General features: G+C 34.5%; 1 protein-coding gene across 1 annotated transcript; it reads right to left on the bottom strand.

Moving 5' to 3' along the window:
• Nucleotides 1-11,509: 11,509 nt before the first annotated feature.
• Nucleotides 11,510-12,856, bottom strand: LOC114739749 (receptor-like protein 53). Its single transcript, XM_028927831.1, has 2 exons — nucleotides 12,332-12,856; nucleotides 11,510-12,247 (listed from the first exon to the last, which is right to left on the bottom strand). Exons 1-2 carry the CDS (start codon nucleotides 12,854-12,856, stop codon nucleotides 11,510-11,512), a joined length of 1,263 nt encoding a protein of 420 aa, XP_028783664.1.
• Nucleotides 12,857-24,431: the final 11,575 nt, after the last annotated feature.

Genomic DNA, 24,431 nt, shown 5'->3' with positions numbered 1-24,431 from the left:
TAGGGATGGATTTTTCTGTTTTTAAAAAGTCTGTTGCTAAATTCGTCTTTAGTTTGGCAAATTTCAGATAAAATTATCTGAGCATTTGTCAAATTACTTTGAGACTGATCCAGAGAACTTTTCTTGGTCCTTTCTTTCTGATGAAACTTGAGACGAATTTAGTAGGAAATTTTCTCTCTACAACTATAGTTTCTAATAAGTTTTCTTAGTTTTTTCCTAGCCAAATGTTCTCGGTTCTGTGAGAAAAAGCTGCGATGAAAACATTGTTAATGCACTGCTTATTAGTTAAAAGACGATAAAAGATTCATCCAAACATGCTTATAAATCGCATGTTTTTCTTAATATTTAAAGGTAAGCGTATCGATGCACATAATAATAATACCTTCCACAGAGATAGAGATAATAATAAGAATCCCGTTTGAAACCCCACACTGCACAACCAACTTGTACAAGAAGCCAATAATGCATATTATTTAAACGTAAATCCTAACCTTCCATAACACCCATCTGAGTTTTATATCATAGTGGTCCTCAAGATGAACATTATAATTCGTTTCCAATGAAATTAAAACCTTATTGGTAAATTTTAATAAGTGAATAAACTTCAGGTTTAATTATATTTTGGGATAATTAATATGTAAGTCCTTATAGTTTCAACCAATTTTTAATTAGGTCCCTATGAAGTCCTTATAATTTCACATGTTTTTAATCAGGTTCTTCTAATTTTTTTTTGTTTTTATCATGTCCTTGTTGTTTTATCTTATTTTTAATTCAATCTTTGTAGTTTTTATTCTTTATTCTATAAATAATAATATTCTATAAATCATAAATTATTATAATAATATTTTTTAAATATTTTTTAAATTTTTAGTTAAACATATATATTATTTATTTTTAAATTCTAATTTTTATTATAATAATAAAATTTTCCAAAATTACAATATAATTATAAATAATTTATATTTAATTATAATTTATTATTTTAATTAATTATTAATTTCTAAATGATTACATTAATTATTTTGTATAAATAATTTATATTTAATTATAATTTATAATCCTAATTTATTATTAATTAATATATCATTATATTAATTATTTTGTCCGATTATATAATTATTAATTTAAAAATGAAATTAATTTTCAAGAATAAATTTATAAATAAATTTTTTAAAACTACAAAAGGCCTAATTAAAAAATAAGTGAAACTAGATCTGGTAAAAGGAAAAAAATGGAGGGGCTTAATTAAAAACACGTAAAAGTAAAAGATCTGATAAAAGGAAAACATTTTATAGGATCTTGATTAAAAATCAAATAAAACTGTAAAGACCCAGAGATTAATTATCCCTTATATTTTTAATGAGTTTTTTTTAATTTGAAAATTTTATTTTTTATATATATATATATTTTCCCCCCTTTTACAGAAGGCACTGCTGCTAGTTAAGTCTAGTTTTTACTTCGTTAATTCAAACAAGAGCATGTGCAGCTAAGGCAATTTGCACATTCCATAATTTGACGTGAAACAAGCAAAATTAAAAGAAATCGGCCATTCTTCCATAATATAATATAATATTTAATCTCATTATTTAAATTATTACTAAAAATCTTTCATTATATACAATTAATTCTTCCAGTATTTACAATTATATGTTCCTGTCCATCTGCATAGGCATTTTCATGAATTTATTTTGTAATTATGTAAATAAAATTTTAAGGGTAAAAGATATCATTTTAAAATTTCATGACACCAAAACGTTGATCATGTGGTTTAAATAGGACTATAGCATGGTTTTGCCCGGCGGGCATGTGGCCAGAAGTAAAATTGAACTCCACAGCGTAAGTTGGTCACTTGGCAAAAGTATAGCTTCAGTCTTCAATCCTTCAATTTTATACAATATTTTATTTTAATCTTCTAATTTTATAAAATATCTTTTTAGTGATTTAACCTTAACATTGTTAACAAAACATGCTGACATTAAAATTTTAAATATTAATAAAGTATTCTCAAATAATAATATATTTAGTTTAATTTTCAAAATAATAATGATTAGTGCAAAACATTGTCGTTTGAAACTGAAGGTTTTAGGGTTTGAATAACTGGAAAAAAATATTGTTTAAAATTAAAAACCAAATTAAAATTTTGTATAAAATTAGAGAACCATATCAATACTAATCATTGCAACCTTTGCATGTTAGACCCCTAATTAATGAGCCCAGAAAAGAGATAATTAGCATAGGAACAAAGCTTATTTAGTACGCTGATTAAAAACATGAGCATGAAACATGGTTAATAATAAATAATACATTGATAAGATGAATGACAGTACACATCTGTATGATTTACCTCCTTATTGCTTCGGCCATGAAGATAACTAAAAATGACCACTACCATATACACTACTATAAATAGGACTTTTAATATCACTTAAATAAGACTTTTAACGACGATTATTAGTAAAACTTTTTTAATGATGTTGTTTTTTGGACTTTTAACGTCAGTTGACAAATGATGTCGTGAATTGAATTGAATTTCAAGGGAAATTGACGTTGTGCTTTAAGTTGCCACGATTTTTTTTAATTTTGTTGGTTATCTTGCTAAAAAAGTAAAATTAAATGATTTAATTAAGAGGAAAAAACACATAAGTACCAAGTTAAAAATTAAAAGAAAGTATAGGTATCTCAAATATGATTTTCCCAAACTTTTACATACAATTTTATATACCTATTTAGCCTCAACAGGAAAATTTATCTTGGTCCATACAGAAAGGGCGGCAAAGCTATATCAAGTATTTTAACTTTTTTAATTGTTAATTGAAATATTTTTTTGGCCTGATTTTAATTGAAATATTTGATGATAGAGTTTGGCGAAGCTATGTCAAGTATTTTAGTTGTTTTAATTTTTAATGGAAATATTTGATGATAGAGCTTCGCAAAGCTATACGAAGTATTTTAGTTGTTTCAATTTTTAATTGAAATATTTGACGAGAGCTTCGCCTTCCTTCATGGTCCTATTTGGCTCAATTTATACCATGCTGGACTGCTAATAAACTCTACAGTAATAATTAAGGCATAGCATTCAATTATTCCCATACGTCTCTTTATCATTGTCCAGCTGGAGAAAAAGGAAAAGCTAATTGAGTGAAGGATAAGGAAACTAATTAATCTTTGCCAAATTCGAGCCATCAATTTATGATATGTAATGAACAAACCACTAATACCAGCAAAGGAAGGATATAAATGATCGATCATGTTGAATTGAAGTCTTTGTCTTATTTATTTGCGTGCGTGACTGGAGATATATACATACATACATACATACATACATACATATATATATATATTCAAATGCATATTCAATGAAAATATTGTAGTGTCATTTGCAGTGTGCTTTTTTGGGCAGAGGCAAGGCGAGTGATGGATGATGATGATGGAGTTTCCATCCTTCTTAGTGATAGTGAAGTTGCATGGCCATTCCTTTCCCATTTGGTTGTCCTTCAAAAGTTAATGCATTTTCCCATTCCTTTCACCGTGAACGTCAAAAGCCAAAAGAAGTGGGGCTTGGTGGTACAGCTGTTTGTATTTAATTAATTGAAGGCATGTTATCTTTTCTTTTCTCCTTTTTTTGGAATTAAATTAAAGATACATAGGTATTAATAATAATAAAAACAGTTAATAACTCATTAAATATGTCTTAGATTATAAAGAAAATTCAATTTTACCCATATTCAAATTTGCCTATTTATATTAGTTTGGTCACTAATTCCATCATTAATTAACTCTTTTTTTTCATAATCACGATATGATCTACAAGTTCTTGAAAACATATTAAGGCATATTCAATTCCCACACGCCTCTTTATATATGTCTTCAATTATTAAAAAAGAAAATTCCAACTTTACCTCTATTCATATTTATCTCATCCAATTCATAATATAAGACGTTAGTTAAATTTTCTCATGAATTAAGAAATGTTAATTAAGTTATTAAATATGTTTTAAATTAATAAAAGTTACTTATTTTACCTTTATTAAAAAATATCATTGAAAAGTTATCTCCTCTCCCTCCCTCTCCCCTCCATTTAAAACCCGCCCTCCTCCTTTTCACAAGAGATAAAAGTAAAAACAAGTATCATTAATTACACTGTTAATCTCATACTTTGGACTAAAATTTTCTTCTAGATGACTTATTATATTTTGGAGCAGAGGGAGAATCTCTCACCTCTCTCAGTTATCACCAAATTAATGTTGTTAGGTTCTTAAGCCTAAACATCTCACATATGTTTGGCTCTCCATGGCATGAGATATATTGCCAGTTGATCAACAACCGAAAGTGTGTTCACACTAGAATTATTGACCTCACAATGTATGTTCAATTATGAATAACTAATTTCCTCATAATAACGTGTAAGTGACGTCAGGCCTGTTTATTTTTATTTTAAATTAACGTTCATACACAATTTGATTTTTTATCAAAGAAAATAATAATTCGACAAAAAGTACAGCTGTTTGTATTTATTCAAAAAATTTTATAAAATGATTTACTTAAATTGTAGTTCCTATTTATTTTTAGCTTTAACTTAAATAAGATTTAAACATGTAAATTAAATTTTTCCGTTTTCTGTCCATTTAATATCACTGATTTAATATAAAAAATTAGATACAAATTTTCATCAACCGTAATGAATGGGTCTACGAATTGCAACGAGATCCCAAAAATAAAATAATTACTAAAAAAATCAAGATAACAAGTGAAAAATTGTTGTTTCTTGATTGCTTTGTTATCATTAGGATTTTTTTAATAATTATGTCCCTTCTCCTTCACTGGGTAATATTAGCCATGAAGGTTACGAAGAATCTTATATTTGTGATAAGTCTCGTATTATTTTATTTCGGACATTGCACCAAGACAAGACACAATCGAAAGAAGCAAAGCTTATATTTTCAGCACGCTAATTAAACTTTAGTACTACTATTTTCCAAAAGTTGTGCATAAATATCTGTCATTGAAGCGATACCTTCTCACATAGATCAAGCCATATCTTGAGTGATCATGGATATCTCTATCCTCTCCTCTCTCTCTCTCTCTCTCTCTCTCTATATATATATATATATATAATGTTTGCTGCAATGCTTTCTAATATTTGCAATCATGCTCCGCAAAGGCATATGTGGTTTGAAAGTGCATTGCAACGAAAAAGACCACCATCTTTCCTAAGCTTCAAGCACGCCATGGTTGATCCATCTGCGGTCCTCTCTAGTTGATCTAAGGAGCGAGATAGCTGTGAATGGTAACTGAAGTTCACCGTGACCATATCACTGGCAGAGTCATTGAGCTTAGTCCCCCTTGTTCCGCAAAATTCAGCTCGAACAAATTTATTTGTCATATATGTAAGAAGTTTAGGACCCATCAAGCATGACAAATAAATTTGCTCAAGTTGAAAAGGAGGGACCCGAAGAGAATCAAAGTCAAAGATCAAGTTTGGGAATCCCATGGAAAGAAGAGTCAGCTTCGAGAGTTTGGCAAAATTTCTTTTAGATACATGCACTGTCAAGTGATTATCATTAAAGTCTAATGTGTCCTAGTTGAAGAGGTGCCCCAGACTTTCTGGAAGACTACCATTTAAATGATTTGAGAAGACATGGATTGAGGTGAGTCGACGATGACAAAATTCCCAATTTGAAGGAATAGGACCAAAAATAAATTTTCACTAACATCAGCTCCATGAGAAGACTACCATTTTCAGTCATGCTCTGTCTGCCGCATGGAGAAGGAGAACGCCTTGTCTGAAAAGAATATTCGCCCAAGGAATAATTACAAAAAAGAAAAGCCAAAATTGTATGTTTTAATGTTAATGATGATCACTTGGTAAGCAAATATATATGTGTGCATGTAAAACATGAATATGTGTGTGATAGTACAAACATACCCTTTGTCATCGTTGACTCATTTCGATCTTTCTTCTCAACTCATTTAAATGGCAAACTTCTAGAAAGTTTGGTGCAATTCTTCCACTTGGACACATCAGAATTTAATAATAATCACGAGATACAGGAGATGTGTCTGAAAAAAGCTTCACCAAACTCTCAAAGCTAACTCTTCTTTCCATGGGATCCCCAAACTTGATCTTTGACTTCGATCTCTTTGGGTCCCTCCTTTTCAGTCTGAACAAGGGAGACTAAGGTGAATGACTCTATTAGAGTATCAGGGGCGTTGTCCCAGTGAAGTCCAGTTCATTCACCGCAGTATAATCTGGCTCATACCGGACCAACGAGAGAGGATGGCAGAGATGGATCAACCATGGTGTGCTTGAAGTTTAGGGCTTAGGAGGAGAAGATAGTATCTTTTTCATTACAATGAGAGGCATCCATTGTCACTCAAAGGTATATGGTTTGATGGGAAGTGACGGATCACCACCAATGACAGATATTTATATACAGGCTTGGGAAATAGTAGTGGTAATGTTTAATTAGCGTACTAAATAAGCTTTTTGCTTCCTCTTTTAATTGCCTCTTGTCTTGATGCAATGTCCCAAATAAAATAATACGACACTTATCACAAACACAAGATTCTTCATAATGACCTTCACAGCTAAGATTGGCCAATCCTCAGGTGTTCAAAATACAGAAGAAAAGTGCAGAAACGGAAATGGAAAATGAGAGAAGCTGAAATTAGCAGGGAAAGGAATCCATTCAGAAGGAGGTTTTTAATTGAAGGTTTCCTTATTAATTAGCTGGTGGGTCCCACGATCAACATGTTTTTTTCTTACTGCCAACTTCATTTCAACAGTAATGGCATCTTCATTATTGCTTTGGACGCAGCACGCCCTTGCATGGAATCGGCCAAACTAAATCCATAAATTTGTGGTACGTAGTAAACCATTAATGGCAACAAAAGGAAGAATGAAAATGCTTTCATATGGTCTCGTCATCACTTTACTTTACGATATTCCACATTAATAATAATGCGGTCTAAACCAAGGCAAATACTGTCACATCATCATCATTATTATTTGCTTTAGCTCAATGCTTGCATATTATTTCTCCTTTTTGTGGTTCGAACCACATATCGGTAGCTTCATTTTTTCCCCCTATTATTATATGCTGCTGGGTTTGCTGGATCCTGATGTTCGATGATGCACTTAATGACTTGAATGGGATCTTCAGACTATTTTAAAGAGGTTTCATATGCCCAATGACTTTGTAGCCAACAGCATGAAAACTCTTCGTTAGCGGGAGGTTTTAGGTTTGGTTCCATTTTTCTTTTATAAATTATTAAGCTCTCTGTCAGAATATATATATATATATATATATATATCTATAGAGTCAAAAATTTAACAGCAGAGTCAAAAATCCTTCAAGAAAGATATGTAGTATTGAATATGATCCTTCCAATCCATTTATTCATAGGAACATAATTAATTAATTATGCTGATTCACTGGGGAAGCAAAATCTATTGTCAATATGGTAAAATATTTAGATGATAAGAAGTAAAGTCTGCACAAGACATATATATTTATCTTTTGGGAAATCGTTTGTTGATTATGCAGAATTTTATTCAGATCGATAAGCAGCGAAGTTATTTTCAAGGTAGACATCAAAGAAAAAGAGTTTTTAATGAACAAAAGAATGCATGAAAAGAAACTAAAGAGAGGAAAGCTGACATATGGCCACTTTGAAGTGCTGCTTACGTAGAAAAGATTGTCACAAATTTAAGAGCAATGTGGAAAAGTCCTCAGGAAGTAGAAATAACGTTAAATGTGATTGTGACCCAAGAAATGTCTATGAGATATAGGGAACGAATTTCAGTACTGCGTAGCGGCAAGGAGCTCATCACCGCTACGCACTGTTTTGTTGAAGTTAGGAATGATCTTAACCGTTCGATGATGAGCGATCTAGTTACATATAGAAATTTTGAAGGTTTACGCCGTTTCAATCCTCTCTCTTCGTTCCCCATTCCTCTTCAGCATCGTCTTCAGATTGGAGAAATGAAAGAGGGAGGAAGGAAGCAGGGTAGAACGTCACCGTGTGTGGCATGCGAGATGCTTCAAAAGAAGACGCGGATGAGTCCCACAAGTTTGCCAACATGCTGTTTGGTATAAAGTATTGAAAATGAGGGATAGAATTGGGATTAAGATTCAAAAAATATGTTAAAAGAATATTTAATATGAGTGATTGGTTGTTACTTGGAATTGGCCAAATCCTTATATGTGAGATTACCTAATCTTATATAATAAAAAAACACTCATATTAAACACTCTTTAATTAATATTTTTTCTCAATTCCAACCCCAAGTCTTGTCCTTCATTTTTAATGCTTTGAACCAAATGGCATCTAAGGTCGCATTTGGTAAGAAGTATTAAAAATTAGGAATGGGAATAGCATAAAAGAAATTGGTATTCCCTAATCTCACCTCTATGAGTTTGTCTAATCCCATGTAACAAGCAATTATTCATGCTAAATACTATTTTAATAATTTTTCTCAATTGCAATCTTAATTTCTCTCCCTCATTTTAAATACTTCGCACCAAACGGGATCTAAATGTTCACAAAGTCTTTGGAGCCAATAATGTCAACAAGATGCTTCAGGAGGTGCCTATAAAGAGTAAGTTTGGAGGATCTTGCTTGGTAGTTTGGGTGCAAGGTGCTGTGGCTTTGCCTTCCCTAACATGAAAAATTTAAAGTCCTGATCTTTTAGAGATATTTTTTCTGCTCCTGCTGGAGCTGGAGGAGTCGCCATTGGTAATCTTCTTCAAAGAAGAAGAGAAGCGAAAATTTGGAACTTGCTCCTTACTAAAAAAAAATTAAAAATAAAAATAAAAACTTGCCTCGCATGAAGGGAACTTCATTGACTTTATCCCACAGAACAACGTCGCTGGGCAAGCGAATGGAGGGAGCTCATTCTTGGCTTCATTAAAACGGTGCGCATAAATGATGAGCTCTTGGTGCTCATCATCGTGCTTAGCACCGAAATTGATTCTTGGGAGGGGATATAGACCTAGCGTTCTAGTACGATCCTTCTGACGCGACTCATATATTTGCTTAAGAAAACGTTGATTATGCTGAATTTTTCAGAATAAAAAAATATATTTCCTAATTAATTGAAAGTGCACATCAAAGAAAGGAGAATACATTGAAAAATGCGGAAAATAAATAAGAGAAAAACTGACATGCACCCACTTTGAGATAATGTTTAACTGAAGGGGGGGGGGAAAGAAAAAATCTATAATCACAAAGGGCAAAGCGGAAAAGTCCTCGAGTCAATCCATAGAGACATAATATTGAGCATGATACTTGCAAGTCCATTTATATCATTAATTATGCAGAATTTTTGAAAATAAAAAAAATCTAGTGTAAATTTAAACAAAAATAGCCCGTAGAGATGAGTCTGGGTCTAGTTATTAATATAAGAGATAATTAAAGAATTAATTTAGTTTTAAATATAAGATTTTAATTCACTTTGTGTCAAATATTTATCCATTTGACTCTTGAGTAATCCTTATAGGGTATTGGTGTCTGCACATGTTAAGGAGTTTTTATGAAAGAATATCAATGCACATGATTGATAGGGTATTTTAAAAAAGACAATATTAATTTATTACAAATAACTAAACAAAAGTAACCTATAGAGATAAGTACTGGGTTAGGTCATTAATATAATTAGATAACTGAAAATTTAATTTAGTTTTAAATATAAGATCTCAATTTACTTTGTCTTAAATATTTATCTATTTTGTCTCAAGTAATCCTTATAGGCTATTAGTGATTACACATGTTAGGGGTATTTCAAAAAAGATAATTAATTTCAATGCACATGATTGATAGGAGTATTTCAGAAAAAACAATATCAATTTATTATAAATAATTAATTAACTAATTTTTTTAATATTCACAAATTAGTTATCTAACTTTTATATTAATTACTTATTTATTGTCAACTTAATATTGAATATGTTCCTCTGCTATCCATTTTATTCGATGGAAAGCTATCTTGCAAATGTACGCCAAAATTTTAAAAGAGCTACATCACTTACAATTTGTTGTCACTCGGTGGGCTGTAAGATGTTTAAAGTAGTCTCCACAAGGCCTTTGATCAATGGTTACGATTTATCATGAGAACCGCCATGACATAAAGTTTGTCTCCAATAAAATACAAAAACGAGAAGTAAGAATGCCTGAAATTTCTGTTGAGAAATATGGCACCGCAAACTCCCCAAAAAGCCATGGCAAATCCAACTCCCAACCCAATGTAGAAGAAAGACAGAAATTCATCATCTTGGTTGTCAGATTCTATGTTGGAATTCTTGTCTTCATCGTTAGTGCAATTCTTTTGAAGTGGAGGTCCGCATAGATCAGGATTCCCAATATAACTTTGTGCATCAAACCCTTGAAGTTGAGTGCCTAAGGGGATCTTTCCAATAAAATTGTTGAAGGAGAGGTTCAAGGCTGCTAGAAAAGACAATTTGGCCATACTTTAGGGAATTTCACCTGAAAGTCGATTATTTGCAAGATCGACAGGCTCCAATTGTTACATGTTCCACACCTCTTTTGGTATGTTTCCCTCAAATTGATTATGAGACAAATTCAAAGATTGTAATCCCGTGAGAGCAAAAATTTCTGGAGGTATTGTCCCGGCCATCATATTACTTGATAGATCAACAGAACGTACCAAATTCAAGTTTCGTTTATAGCTCAATCCTTGGCCTTTCATGTGCAACAAAACCTCGTCTCTCACTATGAAAGTGTAATTTAGAGTTCTAGAGCACTAGTTTAGAACTCCACTATATGAAGAATCAGGGGAAACCATGGCCGCCATGTTCTCTAGGCAAGTTGGGATTGAACCTGATATTTTGTTGTCCGCCAAATCCAATATTATGAGGGAAATTAATTGGCATATTTGTGGGGGGGTATTTCCACGGAGTTGATTGGGTCTCAGTCTGATAACCTTAGCTTTGTCCCCAATCCAACTTGGTATGTGTCCTGAAAATTTGTTTTCCCCTAAATCAATGACTTGCAGGACTTGGCAATTTTTCAGTGACAAAGGTATCTCTCCAAATAAGCTATTTTTATTGAGATGCAAATGTAAGGTTAGACAATAAACTCATTGATCGAGGTATTCCACCCCTTAGACTATTGCCACCAAGCTTAAGCACAACCAGTGATTTCCGATTCATCCAACAATCTGGCAGTTCCCCAGATAATAAATTATTAGATATATCCAAAGACTTCGATTTGCTTCTCCCCTTTATTCTTTGACTTCTCCGCTTTATTCTTTGACACACTAAGGAGAAATAGATCCTCGCAGGCAGTTGTTTGCTATACTGAACTAGACAACATTTTGCGATAACTGAGGAACGTTGCCTTTCGATTTGTTTGAATCCAAATTTATGACTGCAGAATTCAGTAACACATTAGACATTTCTCCATCAATTGTGTTATCCTCTAAGTGTAAGTATGCTAGTTGGGTCGCAAATTTCCAAAAGCCGTCTGGGGACTCGAATGAAATTCTTGACTATTTAATTCCTAAGCTGCTTAGACGTGTTTGAGTGTATATCCATGCAGGAAGTTTAGGACCCCTCCTGTGTTCCAAGTGAATAGTTTCAAGTTGGAAAGAAGGAACCCAAAGAGGATTAAAGTCAAAGATCAAGCCTGGTGATCCCATGAAAAGCAACTTCAGATTCGAGAGTGTGTCGAAATTTCTTTCTGACACATGCCCCGCCAAGTTATTATAACTAAAATCTAGTTCCTCCAAATTCAAGAGTTGTCCAAGATTTGTAGGAAGAGCACCACCGAAGTGGTTAGACCTGACAATAAAGGTTTTCAACGATGAGGGATTTCCCAAAGTTGAGGGAACGGGGCCAGAATAGAAATTTTCACTAAGATCGAGAAGTTGTGAATGTTGAAGTTGTCCTAACCAGTCGAGAATTGGCCCACTGAGTCTATTGTCCCCACAGACAATTCTTGTGTTTTCCGGAGGTTCAATAAACCCTCTGGGAACCCCCCCTCCGAAATAATCTGAGCGTTGGTTGAGAACAGTGACACCACTAAGATTGAACAACCAGTTGGGAAAGAAGTCCGAGCTAAATTCATTACTAGTGAGGATAAGAACCTCAAGCCAAGTAAAATTGATAAACTGGAGAGATGGATTTATGTTTCTAAGCTGACAGCTTTCCAAATATAGCTCTGTGAGGGAAGAAAGTAGAGTTGCTAATTGAAGCCAGTCAAGTTTTCCTTGAAGATTAATACTCCTCTGATCTTAAATATAAGACCACTTTGTAGTATAATTTACAGTACAAAGTGGGTTTTATATTCCAAGATATTGCAAGGAGGGAACACGAGAAAGCCAATGAAGACTATCAAAGTGAAGATCTTCATTATTGGATAAATTGAGATAATGAAGATTGGAAGAAATTTGGCGTTCAACCAGAGATAGGTTGTTAGACTTTGTGATGTCCACATGATCATTTTGGACGATAGCACGGAAGTCATGATTGCTCAAATCCAAGTAATTAAGAAACTCAAGCTGATCAAGCAAAGACAGGTGGAGTTCACCAGTGAGATAGTGTGATCTCGTCTCTCCACAATCACCGTAAAAAGATTGTAAAGGACATGGGAGACAGAGCTCGATGACTCTGCCGCTGGTGTTGTCACACCGAACTCCTGCCCATTCACAACAATCTGGCTCATCGGACCAGGTGGAGAGGATGGCTGACGGATCGACAAGGGTGTGTTTGAAGTTTAGGAGAACGTGGTGGTCTCTTTCATTGCACTGCATAGCGCCTTTGCGTAGCGTGATTGAACATATCAGGAACCATAGAAGCACAATATTAGAAATACGGGAGGGCAATGAGGTATCCATGATTACTTGAGATAGAGTGTTGAACGTACCAACCCGTAATACCCTCCTAAACGCACAGTTTGATCAATCTGAATACTTCATTAAGATCAAAAATGGATTACACCTTTGGGCCTACCGAGACCCATTATATATACAAGTCACAGTAGCAAACTAAAATACATTCAGATACGCAACCAAAAACTAATCCTCATGGGCTACGTACATTCGGGCCCATAACACTAATTGGGCCTACAAAAGCTAAACAGGAAAATACAAGAAAACAAATGAATCAAGTATTTCAACACTCCCCCTCAAGTTTGGGGCTTAAAGACATCCATAGCACCTAACTTGCTCAGAAGATTTCTCTACACATTCCCTCCAACAGCCTTTGTTAGCAAATCTGCCTGTTGATCGTTGCTTCTGACATGAAGCAGATTAATAAGCTTTGACTGCCATTTCTCTCTAACAAAGTGACAGTCCACTTCTATATGCTTTGTACGTTCATGAAAAACTGGGTTAGCTGCAATATGTATTGCAGCCTTGCTGTCACAATACACCTTCACTGGACCATTGTGAGTTATTCCCAAATCTTTCAGCAAACTAAGGGCCCATACCACTTCTAAAATGGCCATACTTAAAGCCCTATACTCTGCCTCAGCAGAGGACTTAGAAACAATGTTTTGTTTCTTTGTTTTCCACATTACAAGTGAGCCTCCCAACTTCAACAAGTAACCCGAAACAGACCTTCTTGACATTGCACATGATGCCCAATCTGAGTCACAATAACACTCTAATTCTAGTATCCCTTTAGAGCTGATGAAAATTCCCAAGCCAGGAGTCCCCTTTAGATAGCGCAAAACACCTCTTGCTGTAGCCATATGAGCCTTGGTTGGCATTTGCATGAATTGACTCAATGTCTACACAGAATAAGATATATCAGGCCTGGTCATAGTTAAATAAATCAGCTTACCTACCAAGCGTCTGTACTTTTTAGGTTGCTATAACAGATCCTCCTTCTTATTCTTCTTTTCATTGTAGGGAAACAGCTTCAAACTTTGTGCCATTGGATTCCTAAGGGCTTACAACCTGTCATACCAGTCTCAAACAGCAAATCTAGAACATATTTCCTTTGTGACAAAATAATTCCTTTTTCAGATTTAGCAACTTCTATCCCAAGGAAATATTTCATTAAACCAAGATCCTTAATCTTAAAATGTCTGTGCAAAAAATCCTTAGTTTCACTAATGCCAAATTCTGTACTCCCAGTTATCAATAAGTCATCCACATATACTAGAATAAGTACAACCCCATCATCATAATGTTTAATAAAGAGGGAATAATCTGATTTACTTTGAGTAAAACCTCCTTTCTGCAATGATTCAGACAGTTTTTGATTCCACTGTCTTGAAGCCTGCTTTAAACCACAAAGAGATTTATTTAATTTGCAAACCATTTGCTCTCCCTTTCTCTCAAAACCCTGAGGTATTTTCATATAAACTTCCTTATCTAAATCTCCCTGTAAAAAAGCATTATGAACATCCATTTGATAAATATTCCACTTATTCACAGCTGATAATTTTAGAACCACCCTAACAGTAAACATTTTCATAACAGGGGAAAAAGTCTCATGGTAATCGATCCCTTCTCTTTGACTATAGCCTTTAGCCACTAATCTAGCCTTATACTTTTCTATGCTACCATCAGCATTGTACTTGATTTTATACACCCATTTGCAACGAATGGGCCTTTTTCCTTTAGGTAAAGGCACTATAATCCAAGTTCCATTATTTTCTAAAGCATTCATTTCAGCTTGCATGGCCTTAACCCAATCTGGATTTTGAACGGCTTCTTGATAACAGGATGGTTCATTATTTGAATCAAGGGAGGTTAAGAAACACATGTGATCAGGAGACATTAGTGCATAAGATAAATAATCATCAATAGGATATTTACAGTTACTCTTAACAAGATAGTATGAATCAAACTGTAATAAAGAACAAACATAATCATTAGCCCAGATAGGGGGGCTTCTAGTACGTGTGGACCTATGAGTATGAATCCCATTTCTGTTGTGCACATTATCATCATTATCATTGTTATTATCCTCACTATTTTCTTCATTAGACATTCTGTTTCCAACAAATTCATTACCGCTATTATCTAATTCAGGTTCTTTAACATATTTTGAATTCTGTTTCTCAAAAGTATCTGATTCAAACCAAAACATAGATCTAATGTCATTACTCAATCCATTTTGAAAGTTTTCTTTAACATCCCTAAAAAGGAATTTATCTTCAATGAAATTCACATGCCTGCTTACAAAAAAATTGTTTTCCTTTAGATTAAGAAGAAGAAAACCCTTCTGGTTATCAAGATATCCTAAGAATATGCTAGGGATTGACCTAGGCTGTAATTTATCACTGGTCCTTAAGTCAGTCGCATAAGCGAGAGATCCAAAGGTTCTTAGATTGCTTAAATCCGGTTTAGTACCATAGACTCGTTCATAAGGTGTCTGGTACTCAAGTATCCTAGATGGGACCCTATTAAGAATGAAAACAGCCATCTTGACACACTCTCCCCAATACTTGATAGGTATTCCAGATTGGAGAATGAGACTCCTAGTAATCTGCATAATGGTTCTATGTTTCCTTTCCACTACCCTATTTTGTTCTAGAGTATAAGGGCAACTGGTCTGATGAATTATACCCCTTTGCTGGAAATAAGTTTTTAACTGACTGTTAGTAAATTTAGTGCCATTATCACTCCTAATCTTTTTCACAGTGACAGAAAATTGTGTTGAAATATAGGAAATGAAATTCCGAATATGTGATTCTGTTTCACTCTTATGCTTCATTAAAAATATCCAAGTCCCCCTCGAAAAATCATCAACTAAGGTTAAAAAGAATTGAAAACCCTGATGTGTGGGGTTCCTATATGGGCCCTAAACATCAGCATGAATTAAATCAAAACACCTTTTAGATTTGATAACACTAGAGTTAAAGGGGAATTTAGTTTGTTTGGATCGAATACAAATATCACAAGAATGAGAACTTTTATTCAGAACAGAATTGTCAGTCCATATGGAATCCAGATGCTTAATCACAGACAAAGGTGCATGTCCTAGCCTTCTATGCCATAACAGTATATCATAATCTCTTGGAAATTTTCTCATTTTGAATTACATTGACTGAAATAGGGGTATTGTTGGTGACTTTTAGCACATATAATCCCTTATACTCTCTACCAGTCGTCTTGATCCTCCCATCCTAAAGGCCCTGTAGTATACAGAGATCAGGAAAGAAGGCTGCCATGCAATTATTTTCTTTTGTAAATCTAGATATGGATATGAGATTAAATGCTAAGCGAGGGGCATAAAGAACATTATGAATAACAATATTATCCGCAACTGTGATAGAACCAGTATGTGTAACAGAGAGTCTATCCCCATTTGGTATCTTAATTGAATTAATCGGTCCATTATACAACTCACAATCATCAAACAATTCAAGTTTTCCAACCATATGAGTAGCAGCACCTGAATCTAGAATCCAATGTGTGTGAATTTCAACATTATGAGTAGGAGAGGTCAAACCTGTACCGGTTAAAGCGTGGACCATAGGCTCAATCTCCTTTTTCAGCAACTCCAGGATCTTCTCATATTGATCTTGTGTGAATGTTGGGGCAACCGTGGTTACTGCGTGTCCTTGAGGGTCAACATCTTTGAAATGATCAGCTCCCCTTTGCTGAGAGTCCCCTTGTTGTCTTCCTCTGTTCCCCTTGAAGCCTAGTGGATATCCCACAAGCTGGAAACAATTTTCTCTGAGGTGTCCCTTCTTGTGACAGTGTGTACACTCCAGTGTACTGTCTCCTCTCCCGCGTCCTTGTCCACGCCCCCTTCCCCTTGCAGCCATTGCAAGACCTTCGATGGGAACGTTCTTATCACGGTAAGACAGGAGGCGTTAGGTTTCATCCTAGACGATCAGTGAGTACGCCTCGTTAACGGATGGGAGAGGGAACATCATCAATATTAGGTCGCGGGCTTGAGAAAAATTCTCGTTGAGCCCCATTAGAAACTGTAATAGTTTCTGTTCTTGAACAGCGTCGGAATAGGCTTTGGCGGTCGAACAATTGCAGGACGGAATAGCGATGAGGGCAGCCTGCTCTTCCCACAACTCTTTCAATTTCGAGAAATAAACTGTGACAGAATTCGAACCTTGACGGAGCAAGTGAATTTCCCGGTGCAATGCGAAAATTCTTGAACCACTCTTCTTGTCAAACCGCTCCTTCAGTTCGACCCACACTCCGTGCGCATCTTGAAAGTAGATGATCCCACTGGCGAGTTCCTTGGATATCGAGTTAATCAGCCAGGAGAGCACGACAGCATTGCATCTCTCCTACTGTGGCCAGAGACTCGTTTCTTGGTCGCTTTTCTTGCAAGAACCATCGACAAAACCCAGCTTATGCTTGCCGAGAAGTGCGATTTTCATTGCGCGGGACCACACCGTGTAATTTTCAGTACCGGTGAGAACGTGTGGGATGATTGCCATCCCCTGCGTGTCAGACGGATGCAAATACAGGGGGTGCGAAAACAGGATGCTCTCGGGCGTGACCTTCTCTTCTCCCATGGTTCTTGCAGCAGAGGATTAGGGTTTCTTTGTGCTATTCTTGGCAGGCCGTCGTCGAGGAGCTCTTCTCAGCATCACTTAAACGGCGACGTTTGGCTCTGATGCCATGTTGAACGTACCAACCCGTAATACCCTCCTAAACGCACAGTTTGATCAATCTGAATACTTCATTAAGATCAAAAACGGATTACACCTTTGGGCCTACCGAGACCCATTATATATACAAGTCACAATAGCAAACTAAAATACATTTAGATACACAACCAGAAACTAATCCTCATGGGCTACGTACATTCAGGCCCATAACACTAATTGGGCCTACAAAAGCTAAACAGGAAAATACAAGAAAACAAATGAATCAAGTATTTCAACATAGAGCCACCAATTATGGCACATATATCTATCTCAGGACGCGTGCAGAAGGTGAAGGGTTTGGACCACCACTTCTTTGCAAATTGGTTCAATTTGTAACATAGTAATGACATGAATGAGAAGATTGATGACATGGCAACTCACTGTGATGAACATGTGGCGAAATGGCAGAGACGAGGTGAAGAGGTGGCGACAGGCCGACAGCCGACGAGGGACACATCTTTAATTTATTCAATTATTTTTAAGAGCGTAGAAAATTTGTACCACTTCTTCACAAATTGCTTCAACTAACGTGCCTTGAAAAAAGAATTGGTGAAGTGTATTGATCAAGTTGATTAGTATATTTTTTAATTTATTGATATGGAGCAACCATAATAGGCATTTGTGGACACTAATTCAGTACGCGTCCAGAAGGTGAAGGGTTCAAACCACCGCTTCTTTCCAAATTGGTTCAATTTTTGTGACGTGGTGATAACGTAGATGAGAAGATCAATGACATGGTGACTCACTATAATGGGCATGTGGTGACATGGCAAAGAGGAGGTGGCAATAGGCTGACAGCGAACGAGGGACTCATCTTTAATTTATTCAAGGCTAAAATATATATTTGGTACTTTAATTTTGTATAAGACTTTAATTTGGTCCTTTAACTTTGAAAAACATATATTTGGTCTTTTAACCCTAAAATTATTAGGCTTTAATGATATTTTTTGTAATATTCATAGATGTTTTGAAAATTAAACTTAATATATTAACATTTGAAAATATTTTATTAATATTTAAGATTTTAATGTCATTATTTTTTTAAAAGAATTTTGAGTTAAAGGAATAAAAGTATACTTTTTAAAGTTAAGGGACCAAATTAAAACCTTGTATAAAGTTAAAAGACCAAATGTATATTTTAGCCTTTATTCAATTATTTTTAAGAAACAAGAAAATTTGCTGCGAACTCAGGTGAAGTTTATCTCTAGTTTTCTATTAGATAACTTTTGGTCCCCCCCCTCCCCATTTTTTTAAGAGAAAACAACACTGAAAGAAAATGTGAAAATTGCTGAGAGAATTTTTGTTCATCTTAATTTTGTGAGGAAAATCTGCGATGAAAACATTGTTTTCTTGAAGTAAATTTGAATTGAAAAGTAAGAATGAAGGAAAAGTGTATCTAGTTATCAAAAAATCATGAAAAATACGGGGGAAACTGCATGCACCCACTTTGAAGTACTACAAAGAAATTTGTCGACCCCTCACAATCACTTTAAAAACGTGTTTTTATACAAAGTGAAACAAAACTCATCTTACATACTTATCTTATGTGTTGTAAAATCACTTCAAAAAAACTGCTTGTCCTATTTTACATAACAAATTAAAAAATGATTTCACACAACAGAAAATTAAAAAACATATAAAAGTTGTTCTTATTTTCAATTTTGTAAAGCATTTTTTTTTCTTTACAAAACATTTAACTAAAAATTAATTATCAAACAAGTTTTTTTATTTTTAATTTTTTCCTGGAAAACGGAAAAATTGTTTGGAAATGGGAAACTAAACAAGGACTAAGTCTTGTTTCCAACTAGTATATTTATTTGATTAATTTTCTTAGCTTTTTCTCTATCTGGTTAGTCATCCAGGTGGGTTCATCAATGTGGGGGAGGTCCCCTAATCTCAAATAAATTTAAGAAAATTAAAACAAACACGTGAATATAATTCTAGGTAATGCATTTTTTATATTTAATTTAATAGATAAATTATCTAAACTTTCTTTTGAAATGTACGGAAAATGGAGGTTGATGATAATTTTTGAAAAAATGAACTCTTGTTTCATCATATATCCACATAGTTGATTTTTTGTCATATTTTATGCTTCAATTTAATTAGCGTAAGCTTTACTTCCTCGAACTTCACTGTTTGAGTCAAAGTCACTGCATGGATAAGAATGAAAAGCTATATATTTAACTAGGGCGAGTTAAACGAATAATTAAATGGATGGATGAGAATATATATGTATGGGTCAAGACAATTTGTTTTGTCATTTTGATCATTCCACGCCACCTCTGCCATGGTTGTTACCAATAATTTTCATATAATATCAAAGAATACCCACACTGAATTAAAATAGAGCTAGAATAATTTGAAATATAATCTCCTTGAAGCAAGCTTTAATCCCTTGGAAGCATAAGATGAAGAAGATGTTGGAGACAATAACAATCCACTTGCGCCAAGAGTCATTCATTCTCATAAAGGCTAGGGCAACATACACACAAACATGTGTGTGTGTGTGTGTAATTGTGACGATGTCAAATTTCTCCATATCAAACTTAAATAAGATTGGATACCTTCAAAAAAATACTTCAAACCTATTACGGTCTATTGTTGATCCCTCGACTGTCCTCTCCAATTAGACCCGTGAGTGAGATTGCTGTGAATGGGCCGGTGTTCAGTGCGACAACACCACCGGCAGAGTCGTTGAGCTTAGTCTCCCTTGTTCTGCAGCATCCGCCTTCCCTGATGGTTGTGAGAGTGAGAAATCACGCTGCCCAACAGTTGATCCCAACCTATCATTGCTTCAACTTGGGTTTCTAAATTACTTGGATTTGAGCAACAATGACTTCCAAGCTATTATTCAAAAAGGTTATGTGACAAATTGTAATAACATGTCTTTTGTTCATCATCCTCATTCGTGTGAAAATTCTTCCAATCTCCATCATCTTGATTTATCTGAAAATGAGAATCCTTATGTTGATAATATTCTCTGGCTCTCTCTTGTTTCCTCCCTCAAATATCTTTACCTCGGTGACATGGGTTTTCAAAAAGAAATAGATTGGCTCCAATTAGCGACTCTCCTTCCTTCACTCATAGAGTTGTCCTTGGATGGTTGTTTTCTTGGAAGCATCACTCCGTATCTCCCGTTTGTCGATTTTACTTCCCATGAAGTTCTTAGTCTTCCGTATAACGCTTGTGACACTCAATTCTTGCCTCATTGGTTATTTAATCACTACAACAACAACAAAAGACATTAGGTGACGACTTTCGGCAGCGATAAAAAAAGTCGTCACTCAAAGTAAGACTTTCAACGGTGACATTTTAAGTAGACTTTCTGCAGTGATTTTTTTTGGTGGCCGCTGAAAGTATAGCTTTCAGCAGTGACTTTTTGTGTCATCGCTGAATATAAGACCTTCGGTGGTGATGTCATCATTGAAGGGTTCACTTTCAGCAATGACTTTCTAGGTCACTGTAGCGGCAACATTCTATGGTCGCTGCTAAAGGTCTGACTTTTAGCTGGAAAAGGGAGAGAAAGTCGAGAGAGAGAGGCCAAAGGAAATGAACGAAAGACGGAGGTGAGGAAGTGATTGGAGAAGGCGATCGGAGACGGTTTCCTTGCATGCAAACCGATTGATCAGACTAGGTGAGCCTCCTGATCAATCTTCCATCCTTCTCTTTTCCATATTCGGCGTATTTTGGCTGTAATGGAGGGGAGAGGGGTAGGGAGAGAAACTCCTGATTTAAGCAGGAAACTTGATGATGACGAGAGAATGATGTTGGTTGATGATGATAGTGTAATATTTTTAGGTTGCATGTCCCTTTGTTGGTCACTGTGTTGCTGTCTGAATCTAGGTTTGATGTAGGGGTTCTTCGTAGTAGAGTATCTTGCATGATGTTAGATACCTCTGTTTTGGTTGGCCGAACAGAGGTTGAAATTTCTGCAAGTTTGAGTTTCAAATTCTTTGCTCTGTTTTGTTGCTGGCCGAACAGGGGAATAAGTCGCCGGTTTAGGATGATTATGGGTTGTGTTAATGGGGTGAGTTTGCTGGATTGCATGTTGTTTATTTTTCTTTGTGCCGTATACTGACGCTAGCCAAGAGTAACCGAAGTTGAGAGCTGTAATTTTGGTTTTCTGTTGCACTGGTGTTGGGTTGCTTGGTTTTAGAAACAGGATATACGTAAATAAATATATAAGCTTGAATGGTGCTTATTTTGCCTTCTATGATTATTGAGGCTGGTTCTAAAAATGTATTTTGAATCTAGAAAATTTCCAGATTTGTCATATATGAGCATTTGTTGTGTTCGGGTTTTATATATGGATAGATATATATATCTCTCTCTCTCTCCATATATATATATATATGTGTGTTTAGTTCAGGAGACTCGAATTCATGGAGATAAGAGGGAAGAATTGAACTAATATATTATATTGAGTTTAACTTGGGGGTCTTCAATGTTGAACAATTAAATTAATTGATTAGATCTATATTCTTGAAGGGATCGGAGGGCTTGGAGTTGATGATTTGAAAGGAGGGTCTGAGATGATTTAAAATTATTTTAAGTTTTAAAGGATAGGCTTAAATTGATGTTTTAAAGTTGGGAATAATTTTCAGATTATGAAAGGTAGAGGAGTTTATTTAAATTTATTGTTGAAATGTGCTTGAGGTTACCAACCAATGGATAGGACTTTTAAATGATTAGAGGATGTGTTGGCATAGATTAAAGTTTATAAGAAGATTATGAGGCTATAGGAGAATATATGCATGTGCAGGAGGTTGAGTGTTAACAGAATTGAAAGTCTGGAAGTTTTAATATGGAAGTAAATCTGAAAGCTATTTTAGAGCCTACAAGAAGGATAGTTTGAATTAATGTGGAGGATTAAAAGTGCGTTTGAGGATTCAAAGATGATAGATAAATTAATAGTGATGGAGTTGGAAAAAGATGAACTTGGATTTAAATATGCTTTGGGTCTTGTCCCATTTTGAGTGCTAAACTTGTATCTATAGAGTTAGATATTGGATTAGAAAATTATTGATTAATGTTTTGGGTGTTGCGAACTAGATGAGAAGGTTTAAGTATTGATGGCGTTTTATAATTTATTTAGAAAGGTTGTTTGAGCAATTATTTTGGAGGAGAGATTAAGTCATTTAATGATATAGGCAGCTTATTGATTAAAATGCTTGAAATGGAAACAAATGGGAGAGGTGTTGCGGAAATGTTTAAGGAAAAACAAGAAGGTGAATTGTTTTAGTTGGATTTGGAAAATTTCTAGATTTAACTTGAAGGTTGTGAGAGAATGGTGAAAAACAAAAGTGATGTAGTATATATGAGAATAATATGTGATTATCAGCCGGTAGAATTATAGAATTAAATAGTTCCTTATAAGAGGTAGTAGGAGTTAACAAAATTTATATGGGGAGAATGTTTGAGATTGATTGAAATTCAAGTATGGAGTTTTAAAATATTAGTTAGGAATATACATGTGTATATATATGTATATATATTATTTTTCTTCCATGACAACCAACCACTTAATAAAACTAGAGCCAGAATTGGAATAGGGGACAAGACGTCACCCTTAAATGCAATAATTAAATATAATATATTTGACCAAAATGACCAATTACTAAGTAAAGTAACTTTATGGGTTGAGATAAGGAAGGAAACCCTCCAAAGAGAATAGTTCGAATAAGAAAAATTGTTCATAATGATCAACCACTAAGTAAAGGTAGAGATTAAAGAAGATTTGGGATTTAAAAAGAGTTATTTGATTTATGAATTACAATTGGATCAAGCATTAATCTACCCTTATGAATATAATAGATTTTGACATCTGCTCAAACCCACAAAGGAAGAAAAAGAAGAAGAAGAAATTTGTGAGGCTTGATTTGGAGGGAAGCGGACCAGGTAGTAGTTTTTTCTCATCTTACACTGGTATATGATTGCTGCATGATTATTTCTGGCATATTGCTATTCTAAAGTATGAGAACATATAATCCTTAATTTCTTGTATGGATTATTTAGCTGTGATCACGTGTAGCTGATAGATATGAGATAGTATCTGCCAATTACTTACACATTATTTATTCAGCTTGTCTATATGTCATTGCGTATAAATGCTTGACCGCATTAACTTTGTTATATTTCTCTTTGGCTTATTTTGCATGCTTTATGTAAGCTGCATTTGTGTTTGCTGAAAATTACTGTTACAGAGATTCTTCGGAATCTCACCCTCCCTATCATGATACACAGCAAAAGCGAGCAACTCTAAGGGAATGAAGAAGATTGTAAGAGAAGAAACTAGCCAGTTATGAAGAGCAAGAATGCCTACTCTATTATGTACATATATAGTAGAATATTTTGATAAGCTAATATTTATATTTTTATATATGTTACTTGGACAGATAACTATTACTTACTTTATGTAAATATTATTTTATATCCTCCATAAAGAGGAGAGCATTGCCGGGTGCAAGTAAACGCCGTTGACCAAGATGATTGCTAGATTAGGTTGAAAGAAAGGTTGTTTGTGAATCATTAGTTAGTTAATATGAAAATTTAAATTATTTAGACAATGAATTCCATAGTTACTTTTTGGTTCAACTTCTAAATTGGGATTCTGGTTTCAAATGGTTTATGCTTTGAAAAATAAAATTAGCCTGTTTTTTTTTTCCAGGCCAGAAACCTGGCTCTTGGGGGTTTGAAGTTAAATAAAATGACCCTATTAATATATAAAAAGTTAGGTGTTACAAATAAACCCAGTGGATTGATTCCAGATTGGCTGGGCCAACTTGAACATCTACAAGAACTTATTTGTTGATAGAAATATATTTTCTGGTCCT

The sequence above is a fragment of the Neltuma alba genome, unplaced genomic scaffold (genome assembly GCF_004799145.2).
Source record: "Neltuma alba isolate B1F8T4 unplaced genomic scaffold, ASM479914v2 tig00002904_pilon, whole genome shotgun sequence".
In the NCBI taxonomy this organism is placed as follows: Eukaryota; Viridiplantae; Streptophyta; class Magnoliopsida; order Fabales; family Fabaceae; genus Neltuma; species Neltuma alba.
This window is presented reverse-complemented; position numbering and strand designations above follow the sequence as displayed.